The sequence below is a fragment of the Quercus suber genome, unplaced genomic scaffold (genome assembly GCF_002906115.3).
Source record: "Quercus suber isolate HL8 unplaced genomic scaffold, Cork oak 2.0 scaffold_749, whole genome shotgun sequence".
In the NCBI taxonomy this organism is placed as follows: Eukaryota; Viridiplantae; Streptophyta; class Magnoliopsida; order Fagales; family Fagaceae; genus Quercus; species Quercus suber.
This window is the reverse complement of record NW_027070185.1, coordinates 97,922-115,683: the sequence shown is the minus strand read 5'-3', so window position 1 is coordinate 115,683 and position 17,762 is coordinate 97,922. Positions and strand designations below refer to the sequence as shown.

General features: G+C 34.2%; 1 protein-coding gene across 3 annotated transcripts; it reads left to right on the top strand.

Annotated features, from left to right (window-relative positions):
* The first annotated feature begins 1,475 nt into the window (after positions 1-1,475).
* On the top strand, positions 1,476-17,648 carry LOC112014130 (protein ANTI-SILENCING 1). Of its 3 annotated transcripts, XR_010626336.1 has the most exons (13): positions 1,477-1,665; positions 2,882-3,268; positions 3,817-3,985; positions 4,135-5,033; positions 7,505-7,531; positions 7,989-8,081; positions 12,694-12,772; positions 12,981-13,071; positions 15,976-16,078; positions 16,216-16,332; positions 16,444-16,528; positions 16,629-16,765; positions 17,170-17,648. XR_010626336.1 is itself a non-coding variant. In XM_065766819.1 (12 exons), exons 2-11 carry the CDS (start codon positions 2,924-2,926, stop codon positions 16,492-16,494), a joined length of 1,974 nt encoding a protein of 657 aa, XP_065622891.1. In that variant the 5' UTR covers positions 1,476-1,665; positions 2,882-2,923; the 3' UTR covers positions 16,495-16,528; positions 17,170-17,648. The 3 variants fall into 3 exon arrangements, 1 of the variants encoding a protein (XP_065622891.1); XM_065766819.1 differs by lacking the exon at positions 16,629-16,765 and having other exon boundaries at positions 1,476-1,665; XR_010626337.1 differs by lacking the exon at positions 1,477-1,665 and having other exon boundaries at positions 3,088-3,239.
* Positions 17,649-17,762: the final 114 nt, after the last annotated feature.

Sequence of the window (17,762 nt, the reverse complement as noted above, 5' to 3'; positions counted from 1 at the left end):
TTTGAGAATACAAAGAAAAAACAATTTTCATGTATTTTTGAAATTAAAAATATGTTTGGTTAGTTGAAATTAAAAAAATTAGTTTTTTGAAAAAAAAAATGTTGTATTAAGATTTGAACTTTAATGTTAACTCATTAATGAGACAGATTCATTAAATCAAATACGTGTTTTCTTTTACTTTTATAAACTAGAAACTGAAAACAGTCTATTGCATGTTTTCAATTTATTTCACAAATTGAGTTTTGAAAACAATTTTTGTTTTCTGTCAATTTTGAATTGCCAAACAAGTTTTTTAGTTTCAAAAATAGAAAATTGTTTTTGAAAACAAAAAACAATAGAAAAAAACAGTTACCAAACATACCATAAATTACTGTACCTCAATTTTGTCATATTTTAAAATCCTAGTTGACACTTTTTGACATCTCTAAAAGAGACTTTTGAAGTTTAAATACTCACTCCTATAATAAAAAAAAGATTTAAATACTCCCTCTTCCAATTATTGAATTATAACTTTCTCAAAAAAAAAAAAACTATTGAATTATTAAAAAAAATTAACTCATTAAAGTATTTTGTTGTTATTTATTTATAGAGAAATGTTATATTTATAATATTTTCACAACAAATTATAAGTGACAAGTTGTATGAGTTGTTATTGGTGAGGTAAAAAAATAATTTCAGTGGTAGGTTTCAAATTAGAACCAATAATAATTAACCACTTATGATTTTGATATAAGATAGAATTTTTACTTTAATCTAATCTAAGTGTATATGTGTGTGAAGCTCTATTTTAGAGAATTAAACTCCAGTCCTTACCTCCAAACCTCACAAGCACTTATACTTCTGGAGTGACCATTGCACGAAGGACATGCGGTGGTAATTAACCACTTATAATTTGTTGTGAAAATTATATGGACGTAACATCTCTCTTCTTTATAATATACCATGGTTTTAAAAACCGAATCGGTCATAGAACCGTTTTTTTTGTAATTTTTGGTTCAACCTGGTTTTTGACCGATTTTTGGCCGGTTTTCCGATTGTTGACGGTTTTGGAGCTTTTAACCAGACCGAATTGGTCCTTGGTTCCCGGTTGAACCGGTCGGACCGGCCGGTCCGGTCCGGTTTTTAAAACAGTGTAATATACCCATTAAATTGTGCTCTTTCCATAACACACACACACACACATATATATATATATATATTTTTTTTTTGAGAATACATAACATAACATATGGTCTTCTCAACCAAAAAAAAAAAAAAAAAACACATAACATATTGATTTAATAAATTAGAATTATATACCATTTTTAAAATCTAAATAACCTAGTGAGTACTGAAAGTTATTGAAAAAGGCCTTTATATATATTTTATATTTTTTTTCTAAAGCAAATTTGATCAAAAAGAGAAAAGGGCACCGTTGTTTATTTCTCTCTCTTAAAAGCCAGAAGATAGGAGGTGGCCTATATATTTGTGACTTGTGTAATATCTAGATCAAAATCAAAATTAAATCAAACACTCATTTATATGTAAAAGAAAAAAAACACACACACACAGACCGAAACGCGCACTTATCGCTAGGGTTTTCACTTTTTCAGGTTCAGTGGGGAAGAAGAAAAATTAAAGCAGAGCATTAACACTAAATTTTTCACTCTCGGGAAAGAAAAAACCGTAAGTTTTTCCCGCCAATTCTTCCATCAATTGCCTCCATTAAGTGTTTCGGTGCTCTTCTGCAATAGCATTGCCCATTGTTTGCCAAAGGCGCTGTTTGTTTCTCGTCAAAATCTTAATCGGGGCTGTTCATTTCATTTTGCCAGACTTTACGATTGGTTTTAAGGCTTCAATTTAATTTATGTGGACTATTTTTTGCTAGGTTTAGTGCATGTTTATATTTTGTAATTTTTCGATTGGTTTCTGCGATTCAAAAATTTATAGCAAAAGTTGTTTCCTAAACTTTAGGAGTTCGAAGCACGGTTTGGTTATAATTTTGTTTTAGGGGTTTATATGTTTAATTTGTGATATTTCTGTATGAGAGTAATAAAGGAGTGTAGCCTGGAAATCAGGGTTTGTCTTCGTTTCAATGCAAAGAAGTTCCTCAATAATTGTAGGGAATATATATATATATATATATATTATTTATATTGTATTAATTTAGTGAATGGCACTTCAATTTGGGAGGTGGCAAATTGATTTAGAAATAATTTTTTGTCAAATTAAATGGCCGGTGTGGGGGGTGGGGGGGGGGGTTGTATGGTCTGATTTTGGTGCCCCGTAGTTGTTGTGTGTCCCCATTGTGATTGTTTTAATGCTTAAGCAATAATGTGTAATGTGTATTGTATATATCACACTTGGATTCATATGATACTTGCATTCACATGTGATTTATGATTTGTTTTTACATATCGGGTTCGATTCCCTCTAGGAGTTACCCCTGAATTACTTGATAGACCAGTTTTGGCGAATGAGGTCGTGTATCCGTGATTTACTCCCCAGGGGGTGGGTCCAAAGGGCCCTGCCTTGGTGAAGGTTTCACGTCATTAAAAAAAAAGAAAAAGAGTTAGTGCCTATTTGGTGTAGTTTATTTTATTTTAAATGTTTTTTATTATTATTATTTTTTATTTAGCTTATGTTTTTAGAGCCCTCATTTTTTTTAGGAACAACAATACATTTATCTGACTTATTTTTTTCAAAGTAAAATCACCTAAAGAAAATAAGCTATTCCAAGTGAATTATTATGCTTGCATGAATTAGATCATATGTTCTCCGTGTTTAGAGTTTGTTAATACCTTTGGTTTAGTAGTTTTAGCTTTTGTGCTGCTTGTGCAAGTGAATCTTTGTATTGAAATGTAATGTATTTTAATAAAAAGAATTTATTGCTGTTTCTCAGGTCTTTTTATTACTCATCTTCGTAAGAGGTTTGATAGAGAGCATGGTGGAAGCAGATGGACTCGAGAACCTTGAATTTGAATGGGTTAAAAAGAGAGGAGTTGGTGGGAAAAAGAAAGATGTCCAATTTTATGAAACGTTTACATATGATGGTGTGGAGTATTCTCTCTATGATTCTGTTTACCTTTACAAGGAAGGTGAACCCGACCCTTATGTTGGGAAAATTATAAAAATATGGGAGAATTCAGACAAGACAAAAAAAGTGAAGATTCTTTGGTTCTTTCGCCCTTGTGAGATTCAGAATTTTCTTGGGAATGAAGACAGTGCTGAGAATGAATTATTTTTGGCCTCTGGTGAAGGTGTAGGCCTTGCAAATGTTAATCCTTTGGTAATTGAACTTAGGATAAAATAGTTTTGCATTTTCCCCTCTTTTTCCTGTATATCCACTCTCTATTGCGTTTAGCACTTTGATCTTGTAACTGGTTCTTATGCTTATAATGTTAGAGATAGAATCAGTTTCCAGGTGGTACAGAATCTAATATACTGTCATTTTAGAAAAGATTGGTGTGTATATTATTTGAAATTCTTCTTTAATACTATTGCTTTTTCGGTAGCATAACTTATTAATACTCTTCTTTTATGTCTCTGCAAAAGTTGATTTGTGGATTTTCAAACATGAAGCCACAATTGAACTACTAATTTCTTTAAACAGACTTCAACATCTTCTTTATTTTTTATCATTTGAATTCTGAATGTGTATTTAATTCTTTGACGTGGGGTAAGCTTTTTTTATGAATTAGTTTTTTATTTTATTTTATTTTTTATATTTTTATATTTTGGAAGTATGAAATAGTTTATTTTAAGTGCCTTTGGAGTTGAGAAGTACTTTTCAGCTCAAGTGAATCAGCTATTAATCATTTTTATATGATTAATCAGGAAGCAATTTCTGGAAAATGCAATGTTGTCTGTACTTCAAAGGATAGTAGAAATCCACAACCTTCAGATGAAGAACTTCGAGCAGCTGACTTTATATTTTGCCGTGCCTTTGATGTTGGGAATCGTAGAATTCTGGATAAGATAGAGGAAAAAGTTGCTGGGATTGAAGGTATAACTTTTCTTTTCTTGTTTGTTTGTTTGGTTTAAAAAAAAAAAAAATTTATAATAATTCCTTGGAAGTCCCAATGGTGTAATTTCAAATTAGTTGTTTATTGTTCTAATTTGTCTTATATGTTCATTGGTTTGTAATTGTTGCAGTTAAATTTATCTTTAACAGAATAGATCTTCAGAAGACCAATGTTGTTTTGAAACTTGATTCAGACAAGAAAGGAGCTAGTGGAAATGCTGTAGCAAGTTATGAAAGAGGGGTTCCTTCCCAGCAAACTCCAACTATAGAGCACACAAATCTAAAGACAACTGAAATTTCTATTGATAATTTAGGGAAAGACAATGCTGGTTCTAACTCTTCATTAGTTAAACAAAAATCTTCACTTAGAGAGAAGCCTACTTCTACTGTAGGCGTAGAATCTGTTGAAATGGCTAAAAGTAATGATAGAGTGGAGAATGATTTCAATGACGGGACCAAATCTGGGCCTATTGTTAAAGAAAATACAGACTTGAAAGCTTCTCTAGTTGAACAAAAATCTTTGCTTAGAAAGCAGCCTGCTTCTAGTATAGGTATAGAGGTAAAAATTTCTAAAACTAATAATAGACAGGAAAATGCTTCTAGTGACAAGGCTACATTAAGGTTTGAAGATGATTCAATCAAGGTTGGTAAACAGGTTGACATTGAGAAGAAAGTAAAGTCTGCTAAGGATTTTGGTGAAATGGAGGATAGACCATCTAAGAGAGCAAAGTTTGATGGTTTTGTTAAAGTTGATGATAAGAACAAGAAGAGTCCACAGATATTAAGCACTGATTTGGATAGTAATGATGCAAAGGCTTTAGCAACTGTAACTGCTTTAGATGATAAATCTAGGCTTAAACTTGCTAAGGATACTCAATTGGCTGAAAAAGATCCTTTCAAGAAGGTAAAGCCTGATGACAAGACAAAGTTTTCTAATGGGAAGTTGCCTAAAGCATCTCCTGGACGGGCTTTGGATGAGGACAAAAAGATTGATCACCAAATAATGGAAGTAACACGAAGACCAGATATGGTAAGTTATATTGTTAGGATTACCACTTTCTTGCCTTTTTTTCTTTTCTTTTATGGGATCCTAACTTGAATAGATGTTATGTTCTAATTGATGAGGTTTTTTTACTATAGCAACTGTATATTGCTGTGGAGTTCTTCTATGGACACTAGAAAAGCTCATAACATTTTCACAAGTTGAGGTGTTAGCCAACCATAGGTCAAAATAAAATGAAATAAAATTTTTAAAAAATATATTATACTGGGACCCACCACAACTTAAAATAAAGGTTTTGTGAAATGTTGTGAGATTTTGTTGTACTGCTAGACTTTCTCATTACTAATTGTTTCTTTGTCACACACACACACCACACATATATATATTTGTGTGCTTTTCTATTCGATCAAGACATAGATCTTGGCTGTAGCCAATGATGTTTCATACCAAAATTTCAAATTTCATATCGGTCGGTATGGCTGGTAATTTTTTTTTGTATTGGTACCAAATTCAGTACTAAGGAGCCTATGTTTGTACTGGCTAAAATATAGGTTTGTATCAATAAAATATTGATCATTTTCATTTTGGCGATATTGGGAAGTTTGTAGTTGGAACCGATACATAATTTGGTGTTTTTGTAATTTTGATACAACTTAAATTTCTTTTTTTTTTATTTTTTTATCAAGACATATCCATTGTACCTATCATGGTTATAGTCTCCCTTTTTGTTCTCTCTCTCTCTCTCACTCACACACACCGCCATTGGTATCAATCAATGACTTGAAGCAAAGAGGATATCAAATGCTAGGGGCCAAGCTACTCTTCACCTCAATCTTTTGGAGGTGGGCTTGTTAAGGTGTTAGGGGTCGTGACCAATTGGTAATGTGTTCTCACTCATTGATATTCTTGGAGAGTTTGAGATTTCTTTTTCTTAAGCCAAAGAGTACAATAATTTGAGAGCTGTGGAAATGAAAGGGTGTTTGAGGGTGAGATGTGATATTCCATATGGTATTGGATTGGATCGTATAAGTATGTTGTTGGGTGTGTGCTAAGTCCACATAAGATAAGTAATAAGTTGATATTAGCTATAAGCAATTATGAGGAGTCCCAATTGTGATTAGTCCTTGTGGGAGCTAACACTTTTCTTGAGTCATGACAAATGGTATTAGAGCCAAACCAGTAACTTTGTGTGGCTTGGGGAGCCTGTAGCATAGCATGGATTCTGAATAGGATGTTAGAGATATTAGTGGGGGAGATAAATATCTTAGACTGTGTGGATTGGATGAATGTGTGTTACACATATATGTGCTGAATTCTACATTATACATGTATTATGTCAATCTGGGCTTTAAGAGGAGTTGCAATTGTGACTATACTAACTATCCTTTTGGGGTATAATGCAGATGTGTCTAGCATTTTTCGTAGGACATGATATTAGAATGGTTTGTGGTGAAGTGTCGGATAAAGGAAAAAGGGTGTATGGAAAGTTGTGGATGGAATGGTGGTGAACTGTGGGCTGTTGGATTAAGGAGAGTCCATGTGGATCATAAACTGTCAGTTGTAAACTTTAGACCAAACTGATTTTAAAGTCACTACAAGAGGTTTATGAGCAGCTTTAGCCATCTTGATAGTTGGATTATGTAAAATGTTGCTACATGAAAATATGAGTCATTGTAGCTGATAAAGTTCACATATATTTGCTCATGAATTTCTAGGTAAAATTATTTTTACATCCTTTACATCTATTGGAAATTGATTTATATTTATAAGTATACAATTTTTTTTTTTTTTTGATAGGTAAGAAAGAAAATATAATTGAAAAAGGAATAGCAGGAAAAATACACACGATAGTGAACAAACAGTATTATAAATATACAAATTATTCGAAACGGTTTGCCAGAATGTATCAGTATTGAAATAGTATGTTCACATAGGCAAACTGGAACAGATTTTACAATTTTGCTCAAGAGAAATATTATATATGTCAGGTTCGGTTGCAAACTTACTTTGTTGTTGGCACCATTGGCTTGGGAAATATAATTCCGATATTTGGAATTTGGTACCAGGCTGTTTGATGTGGACTATATGGACTGAATTTAATCGGTGTTCTTTTGAGGATATCGAGAAATCAATGGCCCAGTTGTTAGATTTGTGCCGACGGGCTCTCTTTGATTGGTCTCAGTGTTGGGGTCTTTTGGATTGTTTTACTATTATTGATTTTCTTTTGTCTCTTAGAATAAGATTTTGATTCCTTTATTTCTTTTTGTTGCTATGTTGTTCTTTGTTCACTACTGTGAACTCTATGTATCTTTTATTCTTTTCTATTAATAATATTACTTTCTTACCTATCAAAAAAAAAAGAATTATATATGTCATTCGCTAGTCAAAGGATGTGTTTATGGATGCCCTTTGGTGCTTTCTTTGTTGTTCTCTATGTGACGGTTCTATTCAAGATGAGATATAGTTCTTACCGTTTCTCATTTTCTGCATGTTGACAGGATAGAAGCAGATGGTTTAAGGGACTTGTAAGTTGTTCTTTCTCCCTCCAATTGCATGTTCTCAAATTTCATTTACTTATTGGAAGTAATAAAAAATGACTTATCAATTAGGGAAGTAACATGGAGTATGACCTCAGAAAGAATGGAATGGAGGAAAAAAATATATGTGGCCGACCCTAACTAATCAATTGAGGATCCATAGCTGACCCCAAAATTGGGATTAAGGCTTGTTGTTGTTATTAGTTTTCATCATTGCTCATGAACCCATGAGTTCATATTTTTTGTTGACATTTTGGTTTCATTATCATAATTTTATTTCCTTGTCTCTCTCTGACAGGAGTAGAGAAACAAGAATTATTAGCATTGGAATCTGAAATACAATTTTTTTTTTAACAAGTAAATCTGGCATAGGACATGGATGGCATATATGAATATAAAGTGGGACAGTTTAGACTAATCTATGGAATACCTTTTGTATCTTCAGCCCTGGGAAGACAGAATGAAAACTGCTAATGAGCAAGGAACGCTGGTTCTTCTTCAAAATTTGGATCCAACTTATACTTCTGCAGAAGTGGAGGTATTACTCATTCTGGAGCTTTGGTTATTTATTTATTTAGTCTATATGTTCTTGCTGGATTTAATTATGATATCTGTGCTTGGTTTTATAACCCCAATACAAAAGTGCACCTTTTAATGCAGTTTACTTTCAAAACTTTCCCATTTATACAATGGCTAGGAGGAGATTAGGTGAGAAATGTAGAGAAATTGAACATACTTAAAACAAAGAAAAGATAAAAATGGGATGGTGATAAATTATAGATAAAAAAGAAATTTTTTTTGAGATTAGAAGAATAGGGGATTATAATTTTGTTAATAAAAATTGTTTTGAGAGAAGAGATAATTAACATAGTTAGGGTGTACCCTCCTCAAGTAGGGCTGGAAGAATCTGTAGAGCAAATTTTTTGGAGGACATGGATAAATTGATTTAAGGGTTACCAAATGGTTAAAATTTTTTTATTAAAGGAAACCTAAATGTCATGTTGGAAAAGATGTCGGGGGTTTGAAAGAGTTAATGGAGGCTAGAGGTATTAAGGAATGACTTAGGAGATGTTATTATAGACTTTGGCATTTGATATGATATTGATGAATACTTGCTTCAAGAAAGGGACACACACTTAATTACCTTCAACAGTTGGATTTAAAAAAAAAAAAAAATAGTGGAATGGTAGACCGCATCATTTGTCCACCATGAGAATCTTATAATTTCTCCTCTCGAGAAATTATAGTGTTATGGTGGACCATGTCACTTGTCTACTATTCTATTAAAAGACTTCCACTTGTTTAAAATTACTGAATCAGTAATAAGTTTTTGTTTAAAAAATTTTTCTAACTCAGCTATATATATATATATATATATTCAAAAGTGGGAAAAATGTTAATCGAATAGATGTCATCTTTACTCAAGAATTCAATAGTAAATGTTGTAAAGATTGCAAGGTGATATTGAGGGAGAACGTAGCCACTCAATATAGGTTGGTGGTACTAGATATTTTTGTTATTATTATTATTATTATTGGCTGAAGTGGAAACTGTTAGGGTACAACTTACATCTTGGGCTCGATCCCCACTAGGAGTTCTCTAGATTACTTGACACAATTCTGGCAGGTGGGGTCGTGCATTCGTGGTTCACTCCCCAAGGGTTGAAAGGGCCCTGTCTTGGTGAAGTTCCATGCATCAAATTAATAATAATAATAATAAAAAAAAGGTTTTGGTTCAAGTGGAAAGGGTAGAGGACATTCAAACTAGTGACCTTTGCTTCATGGGTTGTAGTCCCTTACCGATTGTATTGCCTTTTGGGGTTCTAGCTATTTGTACTAAAAGATGGGAAAAAAAAAAGAGATTATAGAGGAATCCAATAATCAGGTGGCGGGAGGAAGGCAAATGAGACCCAAATGAAGATGTTGAATGAAATGATAATGCTAAAGAATGCTTGGAGAATATTAAGGAGGTGTACTACCAACTAAGGAGACTTAATGGTGGAATGAGGAGGTCCAAGAAGTGGTTGGATTAAAGAGAGAGAGTCGGATTAAGGGCTAGATCTAAAGCTTACGATGAAATTATATAGCAAGTTGGGGATGGAAGATGGAGAAAAGAATATTTACAAACTTTCTAAGATAAAGAGAAATGAAAACAAAAGACTATTTGTGTCTAGTATCTTATGGATTAAGATTAAAAGGGTGTTAGTGAAGGAAGAGGAGATAAAAGTGGGATGGGAGTGTTAGTTTTCATCACAAGGGTGTTAGTGAAGGATGAGGAGACTAAAGAGAGGTGGGAGTGTTAATTTTGATAAATATATTTTATAGAAGCCATACAAGATATTGAAGTATGCTACTAATAAAAAAAAGAAGATATTGAAGTATCCTGAGTAATTAAGAAGCATGGACATGACAAAACCCCTAGCATTCCTTGTTTGACACGTGTTGGACACAGACATGTTGGAGAGACAATTGCTTGTGTGTCCTTGGTGTGTTGAGAGGGTTTTTTTTTAAAAAAAAAAAAAAAAAAATTGTGGATACAGTCTCAACATGGTGACACAATCTTCTCTCTCTCTATCCCTTTGCCACTCAATCGACTGTTTGACACTCTCCCCACCTAGATGGGAGTTTAGGTTAGTTGCCATTCAAGCTTGTTTTCAATTTAAAATATTAGGCAAAAAAAAAAAAGTGTTGCTATTGTGTGAAGCTTTTGTGAAAAATAGTTGTTTATGGCGGTGAAGGATGGAATTTTGGGAGAGACTGATTGAATATAGGTTAAGAAATAGAATACTAGTATTGGATAATCAGTTTTCTTACTAAAGTAGACCTTAGAAATCTCCATATGGTTTTTATTGACCTATAGAAGGTGTATGTTAGGGAATTTAGAGAGTTTATGTGGTGAGTTGTAGACAAGTAAGGAGTTCCTCTAAATTATATTAAGGTTATAAGGATATGTATTAGTAAATATTAAAGTCACTAAGGAGGATTTTGAGGGATACTTTGCTGTTCCAACACTTTTTGTGGTCTCTAGGCATTGGGGTTCAAACCCCACTAGCCCCTTCTTCCTAATTTACCTAAAAAAAAAAAAAATTTAATTGTTACTAAGATATGTGTGATGGAGCAATATCTACTATGATAGCAAGTGAAAGTATCACGAGTTTCCTATCCCAATAGGTTTGCATCAAGGAGGAGCTTTAAGTCCACATCTTTTTGTATTGGTTACGGATGGGGGTTACAAGATTGATTTCGGATGAAGTCTCTTGGTGTATACTTTTTGCAGACTATATAGTTTTAGTGAATGAAACTAAATGTGTAATCAATGTCAAATTGGAAATTTGGAGGGATATTTTTGAATGTAAAGGCTACATTAAGTGGGAGTAAAACAAAGCACATGGAGTTTAAGTGTGGAAAAAGTAAAAACAAAGATGAAAGGATTGTAACTTGATGGTCAAGAGATACCAAAGAGGCTTTCGATGTCTTGAATTGATAATTCATAAGGGCGTAGAGATGTACAAGATGTGAATCATAGGATAAGAGCATGGTGGATTAAGTGAGTGAAAAAGCACACGAGGAGCCTTATGTGAGTGTAGAGTACCTATTAAATCAGAGGAAGAGTTATATAAGGCTGCTATAAGACTAGTTATGCTCTATAATAGATAGTGATGCGGTAATAAGAAGCTACATTTGGGATGGCTTCCAATAGAGAGGCATTGGTGGCCTCTTCTCTTGAACGGTTGGGAATAGAGGAACGGAGAAGTTGGGATGTTCATTTTATTCGAAGACCAAATGATTGGGAAATGGGTGATGTGGAGGATTTTCTCCGCACATTGGGTTCTAATCTACCTCCCACTGAGAATGGAGATTGTATGCGATGGAAGTTGACAAAGAATGGAGATTTTGTTGTCCGATCGTTTTACAATAAATTAAGAAGACCTTTGTCCATTATTTTTCCTTGGAAAGGTGTATGGAAGGTGAAGGCTCCTCGGTGTGTCTCCTTTTTTGTGTGGACTGCTGTGTGGGATAAGATTCTTTCAGGTGATAATTTGAGGGGTAGAGGGATGCATGTTGTTGACTGGTGCATTATGTGCTATTGTAATTGGGAGACGGTGAATTATTTGCTACTTCATTGTGGTAAGGCTCATAGGTTGTGGAGTTTGGTGTTTAGTTCTTTTGGGATTTCTTGGGTCTTGCCAAGAACGGTTGCAGATACTCTCTTTGGTTGTTGGAATTGGATTGGAAAACATTCGTCAAGCATTTGGAATCTAGCTCCTTTGTGCTTAATGTGGTGGCTTTGGAGGGAGCGAAATTGGAGGACTTTTGAGGACTTGGAAAGCTCGGATGACCAATTATTGGCTTCTTTCAGTTGCTCTTTGTTTGACTGGTCTAGGGCTTGGGGAATCACCTCTAGTGACTCTCTTCCAATGTTCCTTAGCTCTCTCCTTTGCATTTAGTAGTATCTTTCTCTTTCTTTTTTCTCTTTTCTTAATCTGCTCTATCTGTATTTTTCTCTCTGCCTTATGTTTTTCTGCATAAGGCAGTGTTCTTGAATATATATCCTTATTACTTATCAAAAAAAATAAGAAGCTACATGTTCACAAAATGAGCGTAGTTGAAATAAGAATGTTGAGATGGATAGGGAGAAATATAGGGAAAGATAAGATATAGAATAAATAAATTTGTTTAAAGATAGGTCTAGCTCCGTTTGATGAAATGAGGAGAATCAATGGGTATGGTTGGTCAAGTGTAGAGGAGGGCAACTAATTTATTAGTGAGTGAGTGATCTGAGGGAACAAAAAGAGGTAGAGTAAGACCTAATATAGCGTTTGTAGAAGTAAAAATGATTTGTCAATGAAGGAGGTGACAGAGAGTATGATGTTGGATATGATAGAATGGAGAGACGAACACATGTAGCCCACTCTGATTAGTCTTTAGGATTAATAGCCGACCTTAAAATTACTTGTAGTTGTAGTTATTTTCTAAGAAAAATATTATTATGTTTTTTAATTGTTCCATCTTTTTAGTTATGGTGGCCACTACACAATTCAGACATTGCTGTTTATGTCGGTTTTTTGTTTTGTAAAGTTTTTCTCCTTTTCCCACCTCCATTTTGAGGATGTATTATCCAATCTCAATAAACATTAAATTATTTACTAGGATATTGTTTGGCATGGCTTCAAGGAAAGTTGCACAGCAAAGATGATTCAGCAGACTTCAATTTCTAGCCCTCACTCTGGTATGAAGACAGGCACCTTTACCTTAACTATATTGTCAACCAACTGGGTAGTTTTTTCTTTTTCCTCTTTGGAACAAAGACTGGATGATGTCTTGGAAAGTCATCAATTAATGATATGTTTTGCTCGTAAATACAGAGCACAGCTGAAATGATATTTTCAGTATTGCTTTTACCTCAATTGTGACACGGTAGTTTGTTGTTGTTGTAGGTCAAGCTTTAGTTATATTTAAAACAAGAGAAGCAGCAGAGATAGCTGTTAGAAAGTTAGATGAGGGCTGTCTATTATTATCAAATGGGAGGTATGTCTGCAACTCCAATTAACCAGCTGTGCCTTATATTGATTAATTGGTGTCAACAGGAGGAATCCTGCTTTGTCTTTTTCCTTTGTCAAAATACATTTTTGTCAAGCATGATATGTAAAACCTCTTGAACTAGGACTAATATATGGTTTTTTTTTTTTTTTTTTATAATTTTTTTTTTTATTTTATAAATTTCTCCAATGACCTTTCTCTAGGACTAATATATGGTTTTTTTTTTTTTTTTTATAATTTTTTTTTTTATTTTATAAATTTCTCCAATGACCTTTCACCTTGATGAGAACCTAATGAATACTTCAGAAGCCCCAGGACCACCTCTATGCTCCCGTACCTCAAAAAATTTACAATCTCCTCTGTGGCCACCAGTTTTCATGATGCCAACTTTCTGGTGGTAGTTGCTCTAGTCTTTTTCTTGTTAACCTCTTCTAATCTTGTGATGAATGTACTTATTGACCAGCTAATAATCTTTATCGTTGTGGCATGGCCTCTTTCTTTGTTGCCCCCATCTGGAAGCTGCCTTCCTGTATTTTTTGTATTCTTTGGCTACTTCCTACCCTCTCTGCATGAAGTTGTTTTTTGCCTTTTTTTTAATATAATTATTCTTACTTATCAAAAAAAGTAATGTTAGCTCAGCCACCTAGGTTCTGGCACCTGTGTGATATGCTGAAAATCCTAAGAGTTGGATAGGCTTTCAAAACTAGTTGGTTGTACCTTTCCCTCCTTGAGCTGTCTGCTCGTTCTGGCTCAGGACATATAGCTTGTAGTCAATATCTTCTTCAGCTAAGCCAAGGTGTAAATGGGAAATTCTTTCAACTCACTATGTGGCGGTTAAATGGACCATCTGTTGGAAGAGATTCCTCCGAACCAGTTTGGAGGAAAACCTTGTTCTTCCAATGTGCCCATATGTCCACATCTGTATTCTATCTCAGTAGCTTGTTTCCAGTCTACTCTGTTTACAATTCAGCTTTACCTAGCCATCTTCTTTTTTCTTCTTATTTATTATTATTATTTTTAAAAATAAATAAGAAAATATATTAAAAGAGTGCGAAAGGGGTGCACCACCTTGCTACATGGGAAATATACAAAGAGTGACCCAAAATTATTAACACCTAAAGTCTAGCAGCTCTACTAAATCCAACAGATTGGAGAAAGAAAAAAATGGGGGCAGCTCTTGCAAATGGATGAAACCGTATCCTTGTTTAAAAGAACGGAAAATCACAAAGACCTCCTTGAGACTTGGCAAAATTTTTTGTTTTTGATAAGTAAAGGAAATTTTATTCAAATACTTAATAATGGAGTCACCCAAGTATACAGGGAGTATACAGCAGGGGACCAAAATAATCAAAAACATAAATTACAAGCATCCATCAAATCATAGACTAAAAAAATAGAATGACTTCCTATGATAGACATCCTCTCCGATAGAGTTTTAAAGAAGAAAAGATTTAAATCAGCTATAGTCCTTTCAGAATCTTCAAAATACCAATTGTTTCTCTCCTGCCAAATGCACCACATCAAACGATGAGGGACAGCCATCCAAATAACACCATTACGCTGATGACCAAAATTTCCTTGCCAACAAGCAAGGAGCTCAACCACAGTCCTTGGCAAAGTTACACCAGGCACCCCCTCGTTTTGCTTTAAACACAAACCTCTTTCGCTGTTAACACCGTTTAACTTGTATGCAAGTTGTCAAACCCTTTACTCACAATCTACTCCGCTTCCTTCTCCACCTTCTTTAGTTTCTTTAACAAATTATAAACAAACATGCTACATCTTCTCTGTTTCTGATCATACTGATAATGTTTATGCCCTGTACAAGACATTCCCTATTCAACATGACATGCATTGCATCAAGAAAATGAAAGCAAAAATAAAAATAAAAGCTCAAGCATGCCCATGGATAGCAAAGGATATACTGCCCAAAATTCAACCAAAACCCAAATCTCTTAACAGTTAAGACCCACATTTTAGATCCATGACAAAAAGCACCATTGACATCACATAGCACACATTGCAACACAAAATTAAAAAATAAAAATCAACAGAACTTCAAAGCATGCTCACAGGTTGAGAGAGAAAGTCAAAGGAATTTTCAAACTTCCACTCATCCCATTCATTGTTTGATGAGAAAGATGCTGGAAGGGCTCTTGGAGGAGAAGGCTATCTGGATGAAGGGTTTGGGGGACCGAATATATCTTTGCTTTGCTCTTTCGGGGATCCATTAGGCTCACAGTGCAATGGTTACTGGAGAGAGGACTGCTTTGGTGAAGAGAAAATCAAGTGAGAAAGATAGAAAGAGAAGAAAATCAAATGAAAAAATCAACTTCAACCTTTGGCTATGGGATCTCAAGGGCTGGTTCAGTCAGATAATAAAAGAGCAAGACAAAGAACAAGAAAAATTACATTTTTATTAACTAGTTTGTTTACTTAACACGATGACGATATGTTCCTAGGGCGACCAATGTGATATAACTTGCATTTTAAGATTGTTTTGTGTCTAAAGCAAAACAATGGTAATGCTCGTGTAATTTCGCTAAAACTCAAGGTAATTTTCCCTTGAAAGAATGTGTAGCCTGTAAGCTATATCTTTCAATTCATCTGAAAAAAGAGAGGAAAAATCATTGACCTTTTTGTTCATGTCCATTGATTATTAAAGTTTAGATGACATTGGACTATTCATCCAATGTTAATCACATGTCCTGGATTTGTAAAATAATATTATACAAATAACAGACAAGCTTTCTTAAATTCTGCTGTATCAAGTCTCTTATTGTTACCTATGTTTACTGTGTAATGTATCTTTGTATTTGAAGTTCGCTTCTCATGCATCTAAAATGTTTAATCATTGATTTCTTTCCCTAACCCTCTATAAATAACTTGCAGGCCTCTTGTTGGAAGTAAAATTACTTGCCACCCAGAAAAGAAGCCATCTTTTTTTGGCCATCTTGTTATTGATAAACTTAAACATCAAATGCAACGGGAAATGGTGCAATTATTAACCCTCTCTCTCTCTCTCTCACACACACACACACACACACACAAAATACACACACAAAACGCTGAACCCCATGTTCGTGAGCATGCAAAACTTTGACTAAGGTTGTATTTTCTGTCTGTTCTCAGAAAGAAGCTGTATCTACTTCACATTGTTCTCAGCCTAATACAATTGAATATGAGATGGCCATGGAATGGTGCTTATTGCAAGAAAGAACAAATTTTGCATGGAAAAAGTTGTATGAGGTATTGAACTGAATATTTCTCCAATTTTACTAATGTATTAATTTTGCCTTTGCTAATATTCTATTATATTTCCTTAGTTGTTCTTTAACTGGGTATTTTGTATTTCTTCAGCAACAAGGGGAGGCGTTGAGAAAACTTCAGTCCAGCCTCAAGTTCAAATGAAAATATGAGTTGCTTTGGGTGCTTCCTCTTTTTGGTTAGTACTTCCAACACAACATGATCTTTCTTCCAAACATCTCGTAAATTTCTGGAATTGATCCATGCTCAAATTTATTGGCTCTTGTCATTCTGTACAGTACCTCTATCTTTGTTCATGCATTCTGAACTTCCTCATCCTGAAGCACCCCGAAACAATGGATTTTGTGTTCATGCCCTAATGGTTATCAGAAGTCATCAAATTAGAGGGTTCCTACCTTCTGATTAGTATATATGGGTAATTACTTCCGTTTTCTTTCATTCATTCCAACTGTGATCTCTTTTATGTTGCTTGTTTGATTTTACTTAGTTATAGTTATGCCCTTAGACAAGTTGGAGGCAAGCATGTCATTGGTATCATAGTCCTTGGCTATCGGTGAACTTGCCTTTATTTGTGTCTGCCTACATTGTTTCCCCCACTGCTATACTGGAGCACTTCTGAAAATTGACTGGGAATTGTTTGTGAAGTCTTTGTCCTTCATAGGAGGAACGCATCTTTTCTGTATCCTTACTGTTGCAAAGTTATGGTCATAATCTGAAGTAGCAAAAAGATGATCATATTTTAGCCATTTGCCTTATTTCAACATGATGGTAATTCTTAAAACATCAAAACTGTTCTTTTTTTTTTTTTTTTGTTGGCAGGAAGATGGAATACATGGGCAGAGGTCCTTATTGGGAATCAGGCAAATTTTGAGCATATGTGAATATTTTTTGACGATCAGCTTTTGGGTGTTGGGAATTGGAGTTCAAGTATCAGTTTCATGGTAACTATTGGGCAAACAGTGTTCCTCTTCGATTGATTTGAAATGGAGAGTGGGGGGCTACATTTTTCAACGAGGATTCAATTGTTCACGAAACTAAAAGTTTATACGGTGCCATGCCATTGAAATTCTCAGTCCATAAAAAAAAAAGAATGAGATTTGGATTTAAATCATGTGGTATCACTTATACTTTTAGATTCATGAAAATTAAACTTTTTACCATGAAATTATCTCACACCATATCAAAAGCAAATGGAGAGGATCGTAGTGGTTGCACACTTACCACACTATGTGCATCATCATGGATAGTGTAAATTTATCATATTTAGTGAAATATATAGAGTTCAAAATTTATATGTCTGTGTGTGTGTTTACTGTTAAGCAATCAGGGTGGATTTGTTTATTGCATTGTTCTAATTGCACTTTATTCTGCTGCTTGCCCCTTTTGATGAGAAATTATTAGGTCTATCGAGA